Raw genomic sequence first — 25,286 nt, forward strand, 5'->3', positions numbered from 1 at the left:
ATTTTAAGATTTTTTACTCTAGTACCGTAAAAAACGCCATTGGTAATTTGATAGGGATTGCGTTGAATCTGTAGATTTTGGGTAGTATAGTCATTTTCACAGTATTGATTCTTCCAATCCAAGAACGTGGTATATCTCTGAATCTGCTGGTATCATCTTTAATTTCTTTCATCAGTGTCTTTTTTAAAAAAAATTAATTAATTTTATTTATTTATTTTTGGCTGTGTTGGGTTTTCGTTGCTGCGTGCGGGCTTTCTCTAGTTGCGGTGAGAAGGGGCTACTATTCGTTGCAGTGCACGGGCTTCTCATTGCGGTGGCTTCTCTTGTTGTGGAGCACGGGCTCTAGGCGGGCAGGCTTCAGTAGTTGTGGCGCGTGGGCTTCAATAGTTGTGGCTTGTGGGCTCTAGAGCACAGGCTCAGTAGTTGTGGCGCACGGGCTTAGTTGCTTCGCGGCATGTGGGATCTTCCCGGACCAGGGCTTGAACCTGTGTCCCCTGCATTGGCAAGCAGATTCCTAAACACTACGCCACCAGGGAAGTCCTCATCAGTGTCTTATAGTTTTCTGCATACAGGTCTTTTGTCTCCCTAGGTAGGTTTATTCCTAGGTATTTTTTTCTCTTTGTTGCAGTGGTAAATGGGAGTGTTTCCTTAATATCTCTTTCAGATTTTTCATCATTAGTGTATAGGAATGCAAGAGATATCTGTGCATTAATTTTGTATCCTGCAGCTTTACCAGATTCATTGATTAGCTCTGGTAGTTTTCTGGTGGCATCTTTAGGATTCTCTATGTACAGTATCATGTTTTCTGCAAACAGTTTTACTACTTTTCCAATATGGATTCCTTTTATTTCTTTTTCTTCTCTGATTGATATGGCTAGAACTTCCAAAACTATGTTGAATAAAAGCGGTGAGAGTGGGCATTCTTGTCTTGTTCCTGACCTTTGAGAAAATGCTTTCAGTTTCTCACCATTGAGAATGATGTTTGCTGTGGGTTTGTCGTATATGGCCTTTATTATGTTGAGGTAGGTTCCCTCTATACACACTTTCTGGAGAGTTTTTATCATAAATGGGTGTTGAATTTTGTCAGAAGCTTTTTCTGCATCTATTGAGATGATCATATGGTTTTTATTCTTCAGTTTGTTGATATGGTGTATCACATTGATTGATTTGCATTTATTGAAGAATCCTTGCATCCCTGGGATAAATCCCACTTGATCATGGTGTATGATCCTTTTAATGTGTTGTTGGATTTTGTTTGCTAGTATTTTTTTGAGGATTTTTGCATCTGTATTCATCAGTGATATTGGTCTGTAATTTTCTTTTTTTTTGGCGGTACGTGGGCCTCTCACTGTTGTGGCCTCTCCCGTTGCGGAGCACAGGCTCCGGATGCGCAGGCTCAGCGGTCATGGCTCATGGGCCCAGCCACTCTGCGGCATGTGGGATCTTCCCGGACTGGGGCACGAACCCGTGTCCCCTGCATCGGCAGGCGGACTCTCAACCACTGCACCACCAGGGTAGCCCTGTAATTTTATTTTTTTGAGGTATCTTTGTCTGGTTTTGTTATCAGGGTGATTGTGGCTTCATAGAATTAGTTTGGGAGTGTTCCTTCCTCCACAATTTTTTGGAAGAGTTTGAGAAGGATGGGTGTTAGCTCTTCTCTAAATGTTTGATAGAATTCACCTGTGTAGCCATCTGTTCCCTGACTTCTGTTTGTTGGAAGGTTTTTAATCACAGTTTCAATTACAGTACTTGTGATTGGTCTGTTCATATTTTCTATTTCTTCCTGGTTCAGTCTTGGAAGGTTATACCTTTCTAAGAATTTGTCCATTTCTTCCAGGTTGTCCATTTTATTGGCATAGAGTTGCTTGTAGTAGTCTCTTAGGATGCTTTGTATTTCTGCGGTGTCTGTTGTAAAGTCTCCATGAGTCCTCTCCCTCGTTTTCTTGAGTCTGGCTAATGGTTTATCAATTTTGTTTATCTTCTCAAAGAACCAGCTTTTAGTTTTATTGATCTTTGCTATTGTTTTCTTTGTTTCTATTTCATTTATTTCTGCTCTGATCTTATTGATTTCTTCTGCTAACTTTGGGTTTTGTTTGTTCTTCTTTCTCTAGTTCCTTTAGGTGTAAGGTTAGATTATTTATTTGAGATTTTTCTTGTTTCTTGAGGTAAGCTTGTATAGCTATAAACTTACCCCTTAGAACTGCTTTTGCTGCATCCTACAGGTTTTGGATTGTCGTGTTTTCATTGTCGTTTAATTTTTTGATTTCCTCTTTGATTTCTTCAGTGATCTCTTGTTTATTTAGTAAGTAGTGTTTAGCCTCCACGTGTTTGTGTTTTTTACATTTTTCCCCTGTAATTCATTTCTACTTTTATAGCGTTGTGGTCAGAAAAGATGCTTGATATGATTTCAGTTTTCTTAAATATACTGAGGCTTGATTTGTGACCCAAGATGTGATCTATCCTGGAGAATGTTCCATGTGCACTTGAGAAGAAAGTGTAATCTGCTGGTTTTGGATGGAATGTCTGATAAATATCAATTAAATCTATCTGGTCTATTGTGTCATTTAGAGCTTTGTTTCCTTATTTATTTTCATTTTGGATGATCTGTCCATTGGTGTAAGTGAGGTGTTAAAGTCCCCCACTATTATTGTGTTACTGTCGATTTCCTCTTTTACAGATATTAGCAGTTGCCTTATGTATTGAGGTGCTCCTGTATTGGGTGCATATATATTTATAATTGTTATGTCTTCTTCTTGGTTTGCTCCCTTGATCATTATGTAGTGTCCTTCCTTGTCTCTTGTAACTTTGTTTATTTTAAAGTCTATTTTATCTGATATGAGTATTGCTACTCCAGCTTTCTTTTGATTTCCATTTGCATGGAATATCTTTTTCCGTCTCCTCACGTTAAGTCTGAATGTGTCCCTGAGTGTGAAGTGGGTCTCTTGTAGGCAGCATACAGATGGGTCTTGTTTTTGTATCCATTCAGCAAGCCTGTGTCTTTTGGTTGGAGCATTTAATCCATTCACGTTTAAGGTAATTATTGATATGTATGTTCCTATGACCATTTTCTTAATTGTTTTGGGTTTGTTTTTGTAGGTCATTTTCTTCTCTTATGTTTCCCACTTAGGGATGTTCCTTTAGCATTTGTTGTAGAGCTGGTTTGGTGGTGCTGAATTCTCTTAGCTTTTGCTTGTCTGTAAAGCTTTTGATTTCTCCATCAAACCTGAATGAGTTCCTTGCCGGTTAGAGTAATCTTGGTTGTAGGTTCTTCCCTTTCATCACTTTAAGTATATCATGCCACTCCCTTCTGGCTTGTAGAGTTTCTGCTGAGAAATCAGCTGTTAACCTTATGGGACTTCCCTTGTATGTTATTTGTCGTTTTTCTGTTGCTGCTTTCAATAATTTTTCTTTATTTTTAATTTTTGCCAATTTGATTACCATGTGTTTTGGCGTGGTTCCCCTTGGGTTTATCCTGTATGGGACTCTCTGCACTTCCTGGACTTGGGTGGCTATTTCCTTTCCCATGTTAGGGAAGTTTTCGACTATAATCTCTTCAAATATTTTCTCAGGTCCTTTCTCTCTCTCTTCTCCTTCTGGGACCTCTGTAATATGAATGTTGTTGCATTTAATGTTGTCCCAGAAGTCTCTTAGGCTGTCTTCATTTCTTTTCATTCCTTTTTCTTTATTCTGTTCTGCAGCAGTGGATTCCACCATTCTGTATTCCAGGTCACTTATCCATTCTTTTGTTTCAGTTATTCTGCTATTGATTCCTTCTAGTGTAGTTTTCATTCCAGTTATTGTATTGTTCATCTCTGTTTGTTTGTTCTTTAGTTCTTGTAGGTGTTTGTTAAACATTTCTTGCATCTTCTCGATCTTTGGCTTCATTCTTTTTCCGAGGTTCTGGGTCATTTTCACTATCATTATTATGAATTCTTTTTCTGGAAGGTTTTCTGTATCCACTTCATTTAGTTGTTTTTCTGGGTTTTTTTCTTGTTCCTTCATCTGGTACATAGCCCTCTGCCTTTTCATCTTGTCTGTCTTTCTGTGAATGTGATTTTTGTTCCACAGGCTGCAGGATTGTAGTTCTGCTTGCTTCTGCTGTCTGCCCTCTGGTCTGAAGATATTAACTTTAAACCTTTAAAAGTGTATAGGATAAAAATGAAATCTCTCAAAGAACAAACACATCTGCAAGCACAGCGAAGGGAAGAAAGAGAAGAAATAACAAAACTGTAAGAGCAGGGCAAAATAACCACAAAATAACACGACAGAAAAAAATCTAAATATAAGACTAATTGTAATAAATGAATATAAATTTAACTCTTCAGTAAGAACACAGAGATTATCAGGAATGACCAAAAAATATAGAAATCAATTATATGTTGTTTACAAGAGACACACATTAAACGTAAGGACATAAAAAGGTTGAAAGCCAGAGAATGCAAAGAGAGATAACAACCCCTGATAATTTTGTATTTAATTTTGTACTCTTACTTGCAGAGGAGCCCTCGCTTATGTATGCTTCAGTTACAACCAACCACTCTAAAACTTAATGGCTTAAAATAAACACTTATTTTGCTCATGAATCTGCAACTTGGGTAGGGCTTGATGGGCACAGCTTGTCCTGCTCCACACAGTGTTTTCTGGGACAGCTTATGTGGAGCTGGAGGGTCCTCTTCCAAGGAGTCTCACTCCCAGTGGCTGGCGAGTCGATGCTAGCTGTCGGTTCCTCTCCACGTGGACCGTACTATGAGGAGACTTGGACTTCCTCACAGCATGGTGATAAGTTCCTTGAGCAAGCAGTATTTAAGAGACAGGAAGTGGAAGCTGTCAGTGTTTTAAGGTTTGGGCCTGGAAGCTAGTACAGTATTCACTTCTACTGAATTCTGTGGGCAAGTGGCCACAGAGTTTAGATTTAAGAAGAGGGGGCATATAAGCCTATCTCTCAATGGAGAAGTGTCAAAAAGTTGTGGAGCCGTATTTGAAAACTACGACACTGCTGTTGTTACTAAAAAAATATTAAGAAAAGTAGCTATCATGGAGTGCTTTGTTGAAGTGATGGCAGTTTGGCAGAGGGTATGTTTCGTGGGTTATTTAAAAGGGGAAAAAGCCACTTTGACCTCCCGATGGCAGTATATTCATGCATTTTTTTAGACTGGAATTTTCAACTGAGGCACCAAAAAATATGCATATTAAATGTCAAAGCAAATTGTGAGAAATTACTGAGACTCAAAATTTCAAAGACGATAGCAAACTTATTGCATAATTAAAAAATTTCCTTGTATAAAGTGTATAAAAATTCAAAAGAGTGAAGTCTGAGAGAGGATTTTCTGAGGAGAATGTGTATTTTAAGAACCGTGGAAGTGCTGTGACTGTCCGCTTTCCTGGGTGTATCTGTGCCTTATCTTAAATGTGGTGAGGAAGACTTCAGCTCCCTTTGGAGAGTTTGATTTGTGGATGAGGACCATAGCAAAAAAGTTCCTGAATAATTTCTGAGAGGGCTCAGCACGATGGTGGGACGTGTCCAGGCTGAATGCATCACCTTCCACAACAGGGCAAAGGGAAGTAAGCCTTAAGGGCCAGCCATGACACTTACAGTAGGGATGTTAGCCTGAGGTCATTTTAAAGAGATCTTGCCTAAGAGGACTGCTTGCAGGCAGGCCCTAGTTGGGGTAAAAGAAGAGTTAGTGTTAAATTAATTAGAGCTTTGAATTGTTATGTGGGTTTGCCAGTAAATATGTATTATTATGAAAGCTTTCAAACATACACATACATAAAGAGAATAGTAAAATGGACCCTTTACAACCACTGCCCAGAATTGGCAGTTTTCAAGATTTTGCCATACTTGTTTCATGTATCTCAACATATCACACAAGGAAGCTATAAAAAATGTGGTTATTTTCTTACATAACCACAATGCTATTATCTTATCTAACGAAGTTAACAATAATTTCATAGTCTCATTCAGTAATGAGTTCATATTCAGATTTCCTTGATTGTCTCAAAAATGTCTTTTTAGAGTTTGATTCTTGTATTTATTATGTAAATAATTCTTAGATATTCTATCTGACAGCCTCTTAAAGTCCCCTTGAATCTCCCCTTTCCCCCATATCTTTGATGTGTTGAAGAAACTTGGTAATTTGTCCCCTAGAATGTCCATGTTCTGGATTTGATTGTTTCTTTCTTTTTGGAATACTTAATGTTTCTTTATTCCCTGTTTTATTTTCTTTCCTGGTAAACTTGGAGTTAGCTTTCAAGCCTCCATTGGATTCAGGTTCTGTACTTTGGGCAACATAAGTGGTGCTCTGAACTTTATATGATATTTATATGGTCATGTCTGGTTCTCTCTCTTTAGCGATACTAGGAGTCAGCAGTTGGTTTGGGTGGTAAAAGCCCAATCCCTCCATTCACAAGTTTCCCATTAACCGCCCTCTGACCCCCGGCAGTTTTTATAATTGACATGTAACATTGTATTAGTTTAAGGTGTACAGGAAACTGATTTGATATATGTATATAGTGCGAAATGATCACCACAGTAGTTGAGATAACATCCATCACCTCACATAGTTACAAATATTTTTTCTTATGATGAGAACTTTTAAGATCTACTCTCTTAGCAAGTTTTGAATATATTGTCAACTGTAGTCACCATGCTGTGTATTACATCCCCAGGACTCATTTTATAACTGGGAGTTTATACTTTTTGAACACCTTCACCCATTTCCACCCCTACCCCCCTCTGGCAACCACTGATGTGTTTTGTTTCTGAGTTTGTTTTTTAAGATTCCACATGTAAGTAAGACTGTGCAGTATTTATCTTTCTAGGTATGACTTGTTTCATTTAGCGTAAAGTCCTCATGGTCCATCCATGTTGTCAAAATGGAAGGATTTCCTTCTTTTTTATGGCTGAATAATATTCTACTATATATATATATATATGTGTGTGTGTATAAATTTTCTTTATCCATTCATTCATTGATGGACACTTAGGTTATTTCCATGCTTTGGCTATTGTAAATAATGCTGCAGTGAACATGGGGGTGCAGATATCTATCTCTATGATGTAGTTAAATTTTTTCCTTCAGATATATACCCAGAGGCTGAATTGCTGGATCATATGGTGGTTCTATTTTTAATCTTTTTGAGGAAACTTTTTAATGTTTTCTACAGTGCTGCACCAATTTACATTCCCTCCAACAGAGCACATCCTTCTCAACACATGTCTTGTCTTTTTTGATTATAGCCATTCTAACAGTATGTGATATTTCATTGTGGTTTTGGTTTTCATTTCCCTGATGATTAATGACGTTGAGCATATTTTTATGTACCTATTGGTCATTTTTATGTCTTCTTTGGGAAATGTCTATTTAGTTCCTTTGCCCATTTTTTTAATCAGATTTTTTTTTTTTTGGTATTGAGTCTTATGAGTTCTTTATATATTTTGGTTATTAACTCCTTATCAGATATGTGATTCGCAAATATTTTCTTCCATTCTGCAGGTTGCCTTTTCATTTTTTTTGATGGTTTCCTTTGCTAAGCAGAAGCTTTTTAGTTTAATATGGTCCTACTTGCTTATTTTTGCTTTTGTTGAATTTGCTTTTAATGTCAAATCCAAAAAATCATTGCCAAAACCGACGTCAAGGAGCTTACCCCCTATGTTTTCTTTTAGGAGTTTTATGGTTTCAGGTCTTATATTCGAGTCTTTAATTTATTTTTTGATTTTTATCTAATTGTTTCATCCATGAATGATCATTTCTTTAGTTATTTTTTTAGGAGTTGCAAAAATGTGCTTTTCTAACTCTGTCATTCTTGCCACATTAGCTGGAATTCTTTAAGGGAAAACTTTTTCCTTAACTAGGCTATTTGGTTACTCTGAAAAGGAATTTACCCAGGATAGACAAGATAAATATTTAATTGTTCTTCTTAAATGTTAATTTCAGAGTAAGGAGTTGTTGCCCTAGTTGCTTTCAGTGGTGACCAATGAGACAGACAGATAGATTGATTTTAGTATCCTTTTGAACATAAGGATTTATATATTCAGTGTGTTTCAAACAATTGCAGTCATTACCCTTTTGGATGCACAAACTTTTAATCTTTGATCAGTGGGAATCCTTTCATGTTCCTCTTGTGTCCCGTTGGCATGACCTCATTAATCTTCAGTAGCTTCCTTGCTGGTATGAGATGTTCAGGTTCATTTTGCGTATTTCCCCCCCCAGACATCAGTTATTCCTCTAAAGAGCCCTGGTTCCTTTTAGGGGGGGGATGGTGTTGAGACAAAAATCTGGGCACTAGTGATGCTTATTGTTTTGGGTTTGTCATTACTTCTAAGCCTTTTTAATGCTCAATAGTCAGGAAATACCTATTTTTACAAAGGAAACTCATGAAGTGATACTGCTATTTCCAACTTAAGTTTAACCTTATATAGACTTGGCATAATTTCTTTGGTTTTATTGTTGTTTCTTTCTTTTCTTATATAGTTACTTATTATTTGTTCTATTCTACAACATATATAGTTTCAAAATATATTCTACAATGTATAAAATATGGTCCTGAAATGTATATTCTACAATATAAAAATTTAATTTAAACAAAATAATACTGATATTACCACTGACAATAAGAATACTGAATGAAGTATAAGCTTTCTTTGCAGGTGTATTTGTCCTTAGAATTTATTCTACTTAGGGCAGACAGTCGAAATACTGTGTTCTAAACACACTAGAGATAATTATTTTGTCTGTGTGATTATATCACCACTTGATATACAGTTACCTTATTTTGTTTCAGTTTGTTTGTCTCTATATAGTTATGTTTGCCAAAGAAACATTAGCAACATAATTCCAGGGCTAGTAAAAATGGTTTCCTATAGGGGGAAGAAAGGAATAGGTGGACAGAGGTGAGAATTCTTTGAATATACCTTGTTATACTATAGGTTTGAGCTTGTATTCATAGAAACGAGTTATATATTTTGAAAATTAAAATTAGATTAAAAGATTACCTACACCTTGAGGTGTCAAATAGTCTGATTGACATCTTCGCCCCAAATTTAGGGTGAGGTTTGGCTGGAGATGCAAATTTGGAAGACTTACGTTTAAAGCAGTGAGGTGAATGAGATCACAGTGACAGTGAGTGTAGATGGAGAAGAGGTCTGGGCCTGAGAACTGGAATATTCTGTCACGCAGACATCAGGAAAACAATAGGGATCCAGCAAAGGAGGCTGAAGGGTACCTAGTGAGTGAGAAGAAAACCGGATGTATGTGGCGTCAGGAAGCTGCGTGAGAAGGTGACTCAAGAAGCAGGAAGTGTCCACCTGCTCTTTCAGTCACATTTTGTATTGCTAGCTTTCTAGTATATCCTAAACCACAAGAGCCTATTTACAGAGTTATAGGAGGTTGCTAAACTTAGGGAAATGGGAGATATTTAGAGTGGGAGGGGTTGTGCTCTGATAACGGGAAAGCAAGTCCAAGTTAGAAGAGAAATTCAAGTAAGCCAATTTTTGTAAACCCTTCACTCGTCTAACTACCTTCTTACAACCTCAACCTTCTCAGTGGATTTTGTAAGTGTAAATGGCACTCGGGATTTAAAATAGAATGAAGTTAAAATTTAAAGTTGAAAGAATAAGAATTAACAAAGAAAGTATTGTCTTTCATGAGTTGTAAAAAAAAAATTCAGACAGAAAAGTGATACATCTTTTTAAAAAAGCCAATTAATCTGATAAATTTTATGATGGAAGGAAGGGACAATTACCATGTTAGAAAGTGAGGGCCGAGTGGGTAGTATAACTTCAGAGTATTCTGTACCCTGGACACATCGATCAAAGGCAAAATAAAAAAAGGAGCAAGTCTGAGGGAGTCATTGCATTATGAGAAAAAGACTCCCTGTATTTCAATTTGTGACACCAGATCTCCTAAGGCAAAGTCAAGAGATGAAAGATATTGTAGTTGATGCACACAGTGAATTCTAAGCTATTAAAGGCTTCCTTTCACTTGTGAATTTTCTTCAAAGGTAAGTTTTGGGTATAAAGGATTTCATAGAAGGATGTGAAATACACGTGTGTGGGGGGAACTGTGTTCTCTTCTCAAGTCATGTAATGCTGCTGAAAGAAGAAAATGGAGAATGGAGCATAAGGAAGAAAACAGGAAAGGTACAAAGATGATGAGAGATTTGTTTGTATTCTTATTTTGATTAAATGATGTTTCTGCCTTTTTTGTTTTATAAACACACTTGGGTACTAAACATATCTAGAAGTTCCGTATTTTATTTTATTCTATTTTTTTGCGGTACGCGGACCTCTCACTGTTGTGGCCTCTCCCGTTGCGGAGCACAGGCTCCGGACGCGCAGGCTCAGCAGCCATGGCTCACGGGCCAGCTGCTCAGCGGCACGTGGGATCCTCCTGGACCGGGGCACAAACCCGTGTCCCCTGCATCGGCAGGCGGACTCTCAACCGCTGCGCCACCAGGGAAGCCCCAGAAGTTCCGTATTTTGATAATGGGTTGAGAATACATTCACAGAATTCTAAGGTTGTAATTCTTGGATTATAATTAAGCCCTGGGGATTTATATCCACAATTCAAGTGTTAGGATGGGGGAATTAAATGATCTTAGTTTTCGGGTTTAGTTTCAGAGATCTATATTTTGCTTTTCAAAAACAGGATCAGGGACTTCCCTGGTGGTGCAGTGGTTAAGAATCTGCCTGCCAATGCACGGGACATGGGTTTGAGCCCTGGTCCGGGAAGATCCCACATGCCGCAGAGCAACTAAGCCTGTGCGCCACAACCACTGACCTGCACTCTAGAGCCCACGAGCCACAACTACTGAGCTTGTGTGCCGTAGCTACCGAAGCCCGTGTGCCAAGAGCCCATGCTCTGCAACAAGAGAAGCCACCACAATGAGAATCCTGCACACCACAGTGAATAGTAGCCCCCGATCGCCGCAACTAGAGAAAGCCCACACAGCAACGAAGGCCCAACGCAGCCAAAAATAAATAAGTAAATGAGCAAATAAATAAATAAATAAGTAAATAAATGTATTTTAAAAAAAGCCCCCCAAAACAAAAACAGTATCAGAAATGACCAAAGTAAAACATACTCAAATGCGGTAACTATGGGAAATGTAGAAAAGCACAAAGAAACAGCAAAATCACTTCAAATTTTTTTTACCTGAAGTTGACCACTGTTCTTTCAGTACTTTTCTATGTGGATACTCACTTGTATACATAAATGTGTGTATATGTTTAGTATTTACTTTTTACATGAAGTATTATGTTTTAGGTTAACATACTGTAGCATAAAATTCAGTTAAAATAGACTATAATATTTCATAATATGATGTTCTTCATTCTTTTAAATAATTATGTAATAAGAACTAAAGTGATACATTATATTTGATTTAGGGAATTAATATATATTAAAATGGCAGGATCATGAACAGAGATATTCAAGTTGTCTATTGCTGCATAAATGAACCATCCCAAAATTTGGTGGCTGAAATTAATTTATGATTATCTCTCACAGCTCTGGGGTTTGAAGGGCTGAGGGGTCATCTTGCTCGGGATTCATCACAGAATTAAAGCCAGATAGTGGCTGAGGATGAGTCATTTGACAATTACTCACATATCTGGTCTGACTTATGAGGTCTGGACGTGGCATGTGTGGACAACTAGAAGCTGTCTAGGTATCTCTCTCTCTTTCCTTGCAGCCTTTCCATGTGCCTCGCTTGGGTTTCCTCAAACCATGGCAGTCTCAAGGGAGGCACATGTCCTAAATTGTGGTTGGCTTCTGCTGCGGCAAGCATTCCAAGAGGACTGGGCAGAAGCTTCAAAACTTTTTATGACCTAACCTCAGAAGATCCAGAATGTCACATTTATGCTACATTTTATTGGCAAGATTCAAGAAAAGAGGAATTAGATTCCACCGTCAGAGGAGGAGTGGCAAAGAATTGGCAGCTATCTGTAACCTGTTGCAAGTGCCCTCATCCAATTTTAAAGTGGAATAATGCACTTCAGTTCCAACTTTCTATGATAGTAGACTCATACCAGCCATGTTATATATTCATCTAACTACTATTTGTGAACACGGACATTTAAAAATAAAAATGCTCTCAGTGTAATATTGTATTCATCCTACTTTTTAACCTTGAACGTTTTCTCATGCCTATAAATATTTTTATAAAAAATGTTTAAGGACTTCTTATTGCTCTGATGCAGTACTTCTTAAAAAATAGGTCTTGCACAAGGATTATCTACTGGTGTTACTGTATTAATGACAAAATAGTTTAAATTGTTTACTCTAAATTGCAGAGAGGTTAAGCAAACCAATATAAAGGGCTAAAGTAACTAGAGATCTGCTAAAGGAAAGGTATAACTGCTGATGGCTCATTAATTAACTAGCCACTAGGGAACTGTAAATGATTTAAGAAGTCAACTAATCAGAGACATTTAAAGTGAATTCCTGTCTTAGTTGCTAAAAATAATTTCAACCTGGTGGAATTACTACTTTTTGATACATCCTTATAGAAGCTATGGTTTTGTTAGTATTATTTGGGTGAATTAATAACAGTAATGCACGGTTATTGAGTAGTTACTCTAAGGTAGTGTGCTAAGAGTAGCTAGATGGAAGTGTCTAGGTAGTTGAAAATATGAGTCTAGTTCTTCAGGATGTGATACCAGTAGGGGTGAATTGTTCTGTGGTCATTATAGGCTTGGGAGATGATGGGTTAAATAAAGTTAAGTCTGCTGTGTTTAGGTCATCTTGGTGCTTGTTGTTTGCTTTTAGTATTTTGAATATCTAGGAAGGTATGTATAGTATCTATACAACTTTTTTTCCTAAACATAATTCACAACAGGTTACTTTAGTCTGATCAAAATGTGGACATAGCATTGCATAGCATATTGGGGAATATTGGTTGGAGCTTACATGAGAATTTAAGAGTTGGACTTGGGAGTCTTTTATAGGGGTTAGGAAAAGTTGAGATTGCTAAGAGGGAAAGTTTAAATTTGATATTGAAGGGAAGGATAGAGTTGAGGTAGAAGCTTGAAGAGGAAGCAAGTTTGAGGACTAGGTATTGTTTGACTGCGTCTGGGGCACAGGGAGGGCTGGAGAGAAGGAAGGAGAGGGAGAAGAGAAAAGGTAGAGAATAGGTAGAGAGACTAATAGGGGTAAAGTCTTAAGGAAGCATGAACGAATAGGGTCAGAAGCATAGGTGGTAGATTATTCTTAGCAGCATGGGTGTTCCATTTTGGGAGACAGTCATTGGTGATGGAGGAAGAGAGGGAATTTTGAGGGAAGGGAAGTAAAATCCCTAAAGTGTTCGAAATATAAAATTTTAAATGTGGGCAGTTAGTATTAATAGGCATTCTGATGCAGTAATGAAAGCAAAGAAGAATAAACCTTAGTTTAATTTTGAATTTACTAAGATGTACAATCCATTTTCCAGTTACTGTTTACACATCCGTGTAGAGTGCATAGTTGGGAGGCAAAAACTGATCTAAAGAGGATTTACCTTTCCTTTACCTAGGAAGAAACTCAAGATGAAATTCTATTTTAATGTCTTGATTTTGGTCACGTTAACTGCTGTGTGCTCAGGCCTTAGACAATGCCTGGCACGTAGTAGAGACTCAGTAAGTATTTTTTGAATGTTGTTGAGTGATGAATGAATGTTAGACACAGCCACAGTACAGCAATAGGGTCCATGTGCTGCACGTGGGTTTCCTTTGAGCTCTTTCAAACTTGTGTGCATGAACGAAAAGACTAAGCTCTTGAGAGGACTTGACAGTAAACTCTGTTGCTGGAGGGAGCTGGTTAGGGACTCTGTGGGCTGAAGAAGTGGTACAGTCCGTGCAGTGGCCCTCCTCTGAAAGGTGGTGCTGACCTGTGCTGGGAGATCGGAGCAGTGTGGCACGAGGGCCACAGCCTGAGGCAGCAGATCCAGGCAGATGGAGGAGGACCAGGTTCAGACAGTGTACAGGGTTCTGAGGCTCAGTGGCAGCTGGAGCACTCGAGTCTGCGAGACACCAGACCTTTTTTTTTTTTTTTAAAAGAAGATGTTGGGGGTAGGAGTTTAGTAATTTATTTATTTATTTTTGCTGTGTTGGGTCTTCGTTTCTGTGCGAGGGCTTTCTCTAGTTGTGGCAAGTGGGGGCCACTCTTCATCGCGGTGCGCGGGCCTCTGACTATCGCGGCGTCTCTTGTTGCAGAGCACAGGCTCCAGATGCGCAGGCTCAGTAGTTGTGGCTCAAGGGCCTAGTTGCTCTGCAGCATGTGGGATCCTCCCAGACCAGGGCTCGAACCCGTGTCCCCTGCATTAGCAGGCAGATTCTCAACCACTGCGCCACCAGGGAAGCCCCACCAGACCTTTTTTAGGAATGCATAATCCACTCGAATTCTTGAAGCGTGCAAGTAAAGAGCCTCCAAGAGGTAAAACTGGATTTCCTTTTAGCATGGTGCCTGGAGCCTTGAGTAGGATTTAATTTAATTTGGAGAAATAATGGCATGGTGACATATTTGCACCATGGTTGTTTTGGATTAGTTCACGCTTATTACATACTAAGGATTCCAAGGAATTAATAATTTTCATTATATCATAGCCGTAAGAAAATTTTAATCAAATCTAACTCTGTCATCCTCCCAACGCCCAGCATAGCGCTGAAATAGAGTTTGGGCTACATTTCAAACAACAAACACTATATCCTTTAAGAGGAAGAAAGAAGATAAATATTTAATTTTGGAATACATGTAGGCAGTGGATCATGGCCATGAAAGGCCCAAAAGAGTGGAAATTTAAGGTAAGAAAAGAAAAAAATTAGAAAGAATGCTTTGAGGGCTTCCCTGGTGGCGCAGTGGTTGAGAGTCTGCCTGCTGATGCAGGGGACATGGGTTCGTGCCCCGGTCCGGGAAGATCCCACATGCCACAGAGCGGCTAGGCCCGTGAGCCATGGCCGCTGAGCCTGCACGTCCGGAGCCTGTGCTCCGCAACGGGAGAGGCCACAACAGTGAGAGGCCCGCGTACCGCAAAAAAAAAGAAAGAAAGAATGCTTTGAGAAAAGCACAGATATAGTTACCAAGCATGTTTATGAAAGCAAGAAAGAGTCAAGTCAATATAGTTATTAGGCATTTACTTTTCTGTAAAGATGAGTTTAAATCACACCTAACAAATATGTTATTTATAATGAAAAATCAGAAGATCTTTCAAAATGTTTTATACAGCTCAGACCCATCTCAACGATCTATTAATGATAAACTCCTGGCCTTTCCCTGAACTGGAAAAATTTCAAACTTTGACATAGAATTTTGAAATGATGCTTTGATAGATGTTATAACGTTAATAACATCTATCAGAACATTAGTCAAAATCCAACCTGAAATGAGTTTACTCTGGAGTCAGTGGCACTTCCGGAGGGTGCTTAACAGTATGTAAAGAGTTCAGTGAAGAGTATTTTAGCATCTGGAAGTTTTGACCTGCTTGATAGGGATACTTTTGTAATCTACAAAGTGTTGTAGAGATTTATCAGAATAGATTTTTGGCTTTATCGTGCTGCTTTTTATTTGGAAACCATTCTGTGTAATTGGACAGTGTGAGAAGCTTAATCTCAGTGATTTCCCTTAGAGATACAAGTATATCGACAAAACATGGTAGCATATTGAGGTGACATTAAATCTATTTCTCACAAGTACAGTGTGTGTGAGACAGATGGAGAAATAAATTAATATTGAAAGGTCATTGGCTTCAAACTTTTTGGGATGGAAATGTTTGTAATCCAGTCTTAAATTTTACAAGTTTCAAAGTTGCTGAGGACTATGGAAGTTGAAGGAAGAGTAGAAGGTGTTCAGACATTTTGGTTTCAGATTAATTTTGTTTTAACATTAAAATTTTGAACAGTTCTTGAGGCCCTATGGAAAATTGTTAATTGAAAGGGTTGGGTATCTAAATTTGTTTACATTAGAAGAGGACTCCTGGCAGTTGTAACAGATTGCATGGCACGTAATACCTTACGAATGGGAAAGAGGAATTAATTACTCATCTGGACCATAGGTGATTTTCTATCATTTTACCTAATTCATCTGAACATTACATATTTAGGCAGTGTAGTTACTTTAAAGAAGCTATTTACTTTACCTTAACAAAATTTTGGTGAGACCAAAGAACTAATGGCTTTTTTTCCCCCTTTTTTCTTTTTTTTCCCCCATATATTGTTTAGCTCACACAATTCAGTTTTGTTTCAAACTTAATAAGTGAAAGGGATTAACAGAAAACAGAATGTTATGAACAAAATTAAATAAAAGCCTACTTTTTACTAAAACAAAAGTAAAAATGATAATAAATTTTAAAAAACCTCCCTTCTGCTTGGAAACAAGAGAAAACCCAGCTCTTCTAAGTAATCCTTGTTTTACCAAGGAACTAATATCTGCAGTAACAAAAGTTTTAGAATATCATAACAGCAAAAACTTAGCTTATCAAAACCTATGAGTTGCAGCCACAGCTATTCCTGCAGCAAAACCATAGCTGTAGAGGCTAAGGAGTAATGAAAACTAAAATAATTTTTAATTTATGAATCTTAAAAAAATACTATAATAAACCAGTCAGGAGAGAAATTGATAAAGATTAAAGAAAAAATAGGTGAATTCAAAAACAGAAAATTTGTGGACTTGGTAAATAAATCCAAGGTCAAATTAGCCAGATAAAGTCAGACTTATTACTTCATTTTACAGATGAGGAAAGTAGACCCACAAGGGTAAGTGACTGCCTGAAGTGGCTCAAGAGTTTTATTAACAGAAGCAGTAATGAGCTTATGCACATATAACTTCAAAGAAATTGAGGAGCAAAATCTGAAATTGTTAATTAACCAACCATTTGGCTACATATCTTCATAATGACCCTATATTTTATTCTATTAGACTTCCATATGTATCCCTGAAAGATACCTATCTTCCAAGGATACATTTGGAAGTATCTGCATCTTTCAATTAGATTCCATAGACAAGTTATTACAGATTTACAATACTATATCTAGAAAATGTTTTGATGCTTGATATAGTTTTTTTTTTTTGCGGTACGCGGGCCTCTCACTGTTGTGGCCTCTCCCATTGCGGAGCACAGGCTCCGGACGCGCAGGCTCAGCGGCCATGGCTCACGGGCCCAGCCGCTCTGCGGCACGTGGGATCCTCCCGGACCGGGGCACGAACCCGTGTCCCCTGCATCGGCAGGCGGACTCTCAACCACTGCACCACTAGGGAAGCCCTGATGCTTGATATAGTTTTTAATAAGTGGATGGATGGATGAAAGGAAGTTGAACTTGTTTGATTTAAAGGAAAGCAATAAGAAGCTTAAAAAATAAAAGGGTAGTTGGCTGCACATAGTGACATCCTTCCAAAGAGTATAGTATGTAAAGGGGCAGAGGCAGGGGCTAGTAACTATGCAGTGGAGAATCTGACAAATAGTACCTCAGTCAGGCGATCAAGGGCAGCAGCAACAGTGATGTCATTTTGATAGAATGTACCTTGGACACCATGTGATGAGAGTGTCACTATGTCTGAAGTCTTCCCCATAACCCCAGTCTAATCATGAGAAAGTCATCAGAGGAATTTCAGTTGAAGAACATTCTACAAAATACCTGGCCAGTACTTTTCAAAACTGCCAAGGTCATCAAAAATAAGAAAAGTGTGAGAAACTGTCACAACCAAGAGGAGCCTAAGAAAACATGACCACTAAATGTAACATGGTACCCTGGATGAGATCCTGGAACAGAAAAAAGACATTCGGTAAAAATTAAAGAAAATCAGAATAAAGTATTGACTTTAATTAGTTAAATTATGTGTTTTGTTTTTCTGTTTCATTATGAAAATGATAAATATTTATTTACGAAATCATGATATAAAGTCATGGTGATGACCCAGCAGAAGCCAGGTGGTTAAAGGCGTGTAGTGTTTAAGCCTGAAGATATCATTGGGCTCTGGCACAAAGCGGCTGTGGCAGGGGTTTTGGCCTCAAGACACCTTCAGGGCCTCTTGGTCTGTCTTCTGTTTTTCTATCCTTTTTTTTTTTTTTCCTCAGGAGGAACCTCACTTTACTACAGATAGAATACAAACCAATTCTTCTAACTCTGAAAAGTACTCTTTCTGGGTTGATTGGTTGGACCAGGAGGGTGGGCATTTCCCACATTCCCAGACCTCCCTTCTACCTATGCTTCCCATGCCAGGTACAGTGTTGTAGAGGTAGTTGATACTGTGGTTCAAGTTTTGCAGGTCATCCAGGAACATCAGGAACCCCACTATTTTGTTCTTCAAATACCATGTTGCAATTCATTCCCCTTCTGACCTTGAAGTTAGAACCCATGATGGCTTTTCATTGTGCTTTTTGAACTTTCCTAGGTTCTCAACGTTTGCATTTACCACAAACATCCTCCTTTCATTCTGTTGTTGCTGCTGTGAGGGTGAGTGGGTGGGAGGATGGGCTTTACACGGGCAGTCTAGGATACCCAATCTATTTCCTTTGGTCTCTTGACCATATGGACGTTGAAGGCCTAGAGCCTGGAATCTGGCACTTGGTGGCATGCTGGGATGATTTCCTTCCCCTGAACCTTACAACTACCCCAGTGCTGTAGCTGTTCTTTTTTCCTCCCTTTAACAGTTGAGGGAACTTGAGGCCCAGAGAAGTGAATTTATTTGTCCAAAGTCACCCAGCTAGTGAGACTAGAGTAGAGTAGAGCCCATGTCTGACTCCAGAGCCAGTACTTACCTCCTGCTTTAGAGGCATCTAGGGGCTCATAACCCCCAGAGGCCTTGGCAGTGTCCAGCTACAGGCTTCATAGCATCTGTAGCAGGATCTTCAGGTATAACAGGAATGCTTTCCCGTTGTCTTATAAAATCAAATTCCTGAAACTGCAGGGAGGCAGTCTGCAAAGTGTGTGAGTGTGTGTATCCATATGTATGTGTGGGCACACACTTGTGCTTGTTTTTCTACCTTTGATTGGCATAAATAGTCTGAGGAGACATTGGCAGGGTACTGGAGAGCAAATTGTCTGTCTAAATAACAGCTGCTGGACAGATCCAGCCAATTGATGTCATGTAAAAATGTGGACTCAGATTTGCCAGTTCTGTAATTTTTCAAAATAGTCTAGAAATCCATTTTTTAAAATGCAAAATCTTCACATTTGATCTTGGCAAAAATTCTTTCAGTGTTATTTTGTAAACACAGTTTAGACTAAAAAACACACATCTCTAGGCTTCTTTGGGTTGAAACCTCTGGGTTTATATCATGAACCTCTCTCTCTTACCTGCCATGAGTGCAAATAATTCATTTAGAAAATACAAGCACCTACCTGCTCAGTAAAAACAGATGATATTCAATAACTAGGTACAGAATAGAAAGAAACTCACACAAAGTGACTGAGAGAACCTTTCCCCACCTTTTTTCTTTAGGTTAGTACTGAATCTCAGAGGAAAGACGAGAACTATTAGAGCTCTCATAGTGAGATCTTAATTTCAAGAAAATTACTCTTGTGACTTTTGTCTTTGAGTTCTATGAAGAATTAAAAATCGTATTTGTAGAGAGTTATGGGTGGCAAAAATCTATCTTTAAATTCTTATAACCTCTTTTCATAATTTGAGAAATGGTTTATAGATTGTTTTGGAAGATGGAGGGGTGCCATCTAATGGTTCAAGAAACCTTCCTTTAGACACAGGATCCTTGTATTTCAAAGGAGCAAAAAGGCAAGTATGTCTTACTTCTCCTTGACAGCTGCCTTTCACACACTCAGATTTGGTGGCTGCGTGAACATATCTTGACTTAATTTATTGCTTCTGAGTTTGTCTCAAAGGATTTAGTATAGTGAATCTTTCATTTTGCGTTTTGCCAAAGTGGCGTTGAGAGAGCACAGTTGAAATCCATAATCTTCTAGAGCTCCACATATGTGCTCTAGAACTGAAGCATCTCTACACTGTTCATCCCTTTTCCTTGATGGGCATTTGTAATCCAGATATGAGCAGCTTGAATGGTTTTTGTGATATGCTTATTTGGTGACTTATGAAAATGAGAGTACATGATCTCGTGGAAAATGAAGAAATTTTACATAGAAGATAGATTCCAGAGTAAATACCAAAGCAACTTGGAGGTAACAGAGACTATAAAGAGAATAGCAAATTTTAAAAAATAAGTATTTTCTGAAAGGTAAAAGAACGTTTAATGGGTTAAAGGAAGAAGAACAGGATACCAGTAAATTCTTAGAAATTGAAAACAGAGGGGCATAAATTAAAAAAAATTAGTAGAAGAATTGAAATTTAATGATGAATTAAATTCTCTGAAAGGGCAGAAATCAAAGGATTGGAAATTAGAGAGAATTAAAGATTGGAAAATCAGAGGGTTAGTCAGAGAATACCAATATCAAATAATAGGAGTTTTAGGATGAAAGAACAGTGGAAATGGAAGGAGGATAAATCATTGTGAAATAATATAAGAAAAATTTCCAGGTCTGAAGGATGTGTGTCAGATTGAAAGGAACTGACTGAGTGCTTAGCCAAATGGACAAAAATAAACCCATTCCAAGAAAAATCCTCTGCAATTTCATAACACTTTTGGATAAAGAGGAGAACATTCCAGAGAGGGGATGACACAAATATGCAAACACATATAATACTTCAGAATCAGAATGATTTTGGATTTCTTAACAGCAACACTGTTCCATTGAAAACAATGGAACAAGGCTTTCAAAATAATGAAAGAAAACTGTTTTTACCTAAAATTCTATACCCAGTGAAAGTATTAAGTGGAAGATTAATATTACGGTAATTTCTAATATGCAAGACCTAAAACATTTATCTCTACACACCCTTTCTTGGGAAGTTACTGGAGGATGTTCTCCATCAAAACAAGGGAATAAACCAAGTAAACCAAAAAAGAGGAAAACATGGAATCAGCAAACAGGACATCAAACAGGGAAGAATCAAAGGGAATCCCGGGATGATGTTGAAGGGGATCTCAAGATGACTCTTGTGTTTCAGGTGTAGAGATCATGCTTAATGTAGGTCTTAATTAATGTAGGTTTTATAATGTGTGATCTAGGAAGGTGCAGGTTTCCAGATTTGTGTCTACCGTTCCCTAGAGGGTGAATTGATAGGTATAGTAAAAGTCAGCAGAAACCATCATTTTATTGATGAGATCTACAATATTGACGGGGATGTAGTTGAGATGATAAATATGTTCCCATTATGAATGTCTACATCGAAGCCTAGTATTTACCTCTCGGTTAACCACTGTCTTGAAAAAATGTGTTGATTCCTGTAGTCTGTATGTAGAAGAAAACAGAATTCGTTGCAGGCATTTTCTCCTATAGACGTACATTTTTTTTTTTACGTGGACTATTTTTTTTTTGAAGTCTTTATTGAATTTGTTACAATATATCTTCTGTTTTTATGTTTTTGGTTTTTTGGCCACGAGGAGGCATATGGGATCTTAGCTCCCCAACCAGGGATTGAACCTGCATTCCCTGCATTGGAAGGTGAGGTCTTAACCACTGGACCGCCAGGGAAGTCCCTAGACATACATTTTAATACGTGTATAATAGATTCTCTCATGAGAGACAGATGACATTGGTAACTGTAATAGACTGTGGGTAGAAGAAGCATTTGGCAGGTGGGGGCTGGTGTGAGGGAGACTGACTTTTTATTGTTTAATTTTTGTTCCTTTTTAATATTGTACCACCTCTACATATGTTAAAGATGAATAAAAATATATTCCTTAAAATTGTAAAGTAAGTAAAAAATAAAAAATAAAGGTAAGAAACATCATTTATAGTCTGAATAACTATGAGACTATTCCCTTTATCATTTTTTTTTTTTTAAGATTTATTTATTTATTTGGCTGCATTGGGTCTTCTTTGCTGTGCGTGGACTTTCTCTAGTTGTGGCCAGCAGGGGCTACTCTTCATTGCGGTGTGCGGGTTCCTCATTGTGGTGGCTTCTCTTGTGGCGGAGTACGGGCTCTAGGCGTGTGGGCTAGTTGTGGCATGCAGGCTCAGTAGTTGTGGCTCACAGGCTCTAGAGCACAGGCTCAGTAGTTGTGGCGCACGGGCTTAGTTGCTCCGCGGCATGTGGGTCTTCCCAGACCAGGGCTTGAATCCCTCTCCCCTGTATTGGCGGGCAGATTCTTAACCACTGCGCCACCAGGGAAGTCCCTCCCTTTATCATTTAAAAGTATTTAGCATTTCCTCAATTTGTAACATTAGATTATTTTGCTTTTGAAAGTTGCACATTTAAATTCTATTTTGGTATGGAAGAAGGAAACGGCTAATTTTTTGTAGTACTCGCCAAATACCAGTAACACAGATTAAGAATTCTTAGAGGTTGAATAATTGATGATATGAATGATGAAACTTCTCTTGTTCCACAGGAGTAATTCTATAGTTTTAGAATGCTCTTTAGTAAATGTAATAGAATTCAAGTAATTCTAAACTTGAAAACCTTGCTCCATTAGGATCATATTTTCAGTATGAATTGCCTGGTGGTCACACAGTGGGAAGATGCTTGCTATGGCATTGACAAGGCAACAGCTGAAGCTGAAAGGTCAATGTATCTCTTCAATTCATCACTAGTAATGTTTGTCTTTTCACCTTCTCCTGTCATTCACAGAGGTTGTACAGTTTTTATTGTGAAACTTAAAAAGACCAAGTTAACTTTCACATTGATGAAGGGTTATGTATGAAAGTTGATCACTTCAAAATCATCAAAATCAGTTGAATTCTCCTGTTTTTCTTTACACTGTCGTCTATTGGGTCCTGATTCTCAGTTATATATTTTATTCTATTTTGTTTCTACAGACTTATCGAAACTTAAAGTAGACTATTCCCATTTATTCAAAATATAGTATACTTGTTACCTTTCCTGAGGTACCTATTAATAAGAGGCAAGGTGGGAGGAAGGTAATATCCTAGATAAACAGAATTTAGAATTCAGTGATTATTATAACTAACTGTGGGGGCAGGTATTTTTTTATAAATGAAATTTAGTATGTTTCTGTGCTAAGTAATACAAGTGAGGAATGAAATTAGCAAATACCAATAGGTTTTCAGAAGGGAAGAAGAGCTAGGCATCAAGGGAAAAAAGCAAGAGAAAGGAATTAATGCCTGGCTAATTTGAAGAACCATGATATTGGGGTTCCTTAGGACAATCAGAAGGGCATTAACTTTTTCAGAATGCTGAATCTGTGTGGTATACTCCTGTCCTGCTTTGTTCTATTGTGAAAGCATTTTTGATTTGTCTACGTGTCCTAAACTTCCTCACTAGTAATTGTCCATTTCAAGGTGGAGGGGATAATATTGTAGATGGTGGTAATAATTGCATGAGAACAGGAAAGATAGCTGGTGTGGTGTCCTTTCACAAATGTTTAGAAAAGACCATGGCTGTTGAGTGTGAGAGGGGAGGAGGAAGGATCTTCCACTTGGTGTATCCTAACATGAGTTCACATTATCACAGGTTTGAATTTAATGGATAAATATTGATGCTGGAAGTGACCGAATATCCAAACCAAGCTGGCTATAGCAGAAAATGTAATTTATTGCCTCAGCAACTGAAAAGGCAAGGGTAAAACTGGATTCAGGAACCTGAGCTCAATTATCAAAACTTGGCTCTTCTCCACCTCTTAGATCTGTCTTTGGCTGTGTTGGCTTCATTTTCAGACTTCAGAGAAAACTGGCCCCAATCAACATGGTCCTCAGTCCAGCAGTAGAGGGAATCTGCATCTTTATGCTTAAGCAAAAGTCTCAGAATTGTCTTTAAAATTTTTTTTTATTTTATATTGGACTATGGTTGATTTACAGGGTTGTGTTAGTTTCAGGTGTACAGCAAAGTGATTCAGTTTATACATATACATATATCAATTCTTTTTCAAGTTCTTTTCCCATTTAGGTTATTACAGAATATTGAGCAGAGTTCCCTGTGCTATAAACTAGGTCCTTGTTGGTTATCTATGTTATATGTAGCAGTGTGTATATGTTAATCCCAAACTCCTAATTTATCCCGCCTCCCCCAGCCTTTCCCCTTTGGTAACCATAAGTTTGTTTTCTAAGTCTGTGAGTCTGTTTCTGTTTTGTAAATAAGTTCATTTGTATCATTGTGTTTTTTTTTAGATTACACATATAAGCGATATCATATTATATTTGTCTTTCTCTGTCTGACTTACTTCACTTGTGTGATAATCTCCAGGCTCCATGTTGCTGCAAATGGCATTATTTCATCAGAATTGTGTCTTGTTGGCTTTGATGGCCGATCTAAATCCTTTGCCCATCCCTGTGAGTATCTTGGAACCAAGGGCCATCTCTTGTGGGTCTTTGTGTCCTCAGTGATTAGCACAGGTGTTATACAATGTATAGTAGGCACTCAGTATACAGATGTTATACCAAACTGTAAGCTGCTCTTCTGAAAGCAACCAGTTTGTGTTGTTAGAGCTGTTCTAATATATTCCTGATTTTAGTTTTGAAGTATTTTTTGTAGAATTAGGTGACTAGTTGGTTAGGCTGAATATGCAAGAACCTGATATTTTGTGTCTGCATGCTATCAGGACTCTATGCAAACTTCATAGTGTAATCCAGGAAATAAGAAAGTAACCTAAATCTCATATTGTTTTAACACAATAAGAGATTGATTAAGAGATAAGAGATCTACTGGCAGGAACAATTTTCATTTTTTTTTTTTTTGAATCTTGCTGAGCAGGAGTGGGAGGTGTGAGGGTAACATGGGTGATAGCTGGAAATGAGAGGATTTGAATATTGGAATATCATGCCATTGCAGAGCAGAGGAATGATTCAGTGAAACTAAAATTATTCTTTCACAATTGTGACAGAATATGAATTAAGCACATAATGATCTTTAAACATATGTGGTTTGAAATTCATTTCATAGAGACGTTTAAAATAGGTGGTCTTGTGGGTCATGTAAAACATTCATTAAATCTAATAAGAGAAAAGTGACCTGAAATAGATGTAAGATTTATGTGTTGTGTCAGTTACTAATGCCTAGTTTTCTGAGTTTAATAAAGGGAATTCCAAAGACTAGATTTTTAGTATGATAGAGGAAAATGTACCTAGTTACCCTAAAAAAGAAACTATTCAGCATTTTTGTAATTATGCCTGTCTTCTAATGGGAACTTCACTTTCAGAGCTTTTTCTTCATCTTCTAACTTCTATTGAATGCCAACTTTGCCTCAACAACTTTTCTTACAAGTTGAAAAGATGAAAGCAGAGGAGATTCAATTATCAATGATGTCACAGAATTTGAGGCATTTCCAGTGATGCTTGTTTGTTC

The 25,286-nt window shown here is 37.9% G+C and overlaps 1 protein-coding gene across 1 annotated transcript in view; it reads left to right on the forward strand.

Moving 5' to 3' along the window:
- The first annotated feature begins 9,132 nt into the window (after window positions 1-9,132).
- The window catches only part of ADGRV1 (adhesion G protein-coupled receptor V1), a 199,633-nt gene continuing 183,479 nt past the window's right edge, over window positions 9,133-25,286 (forward strand). Inside the window, exon 1 of the mRNA XM_089908569.1 lies at window positions 9,133-9,250. Coding sequence (XP_089764695.1) covers window positions 9,133-9,250 — 118 coding nt within the window. The remainder of the gene's footprint in view (window positions 9,251-25,286) is intronic.

The sequence above is a fragment of the Delphinapterus leucas genome, chromosome 3 (assembly GCF_059928025.1).
Source record: "Delphinapterus leucas isolate spDelLeu-1000000601 "Yukka" chromosome 3, BTC_Dleu_Yukka2, whole genome shotgun sequence".
NCBI classification, from domain to species: Eukaryota; Metazoa; Chordata; class Mammalia; order Artiodactyla; family Monodontidae; genus Delphinapterus; species Delphinapterus leucas.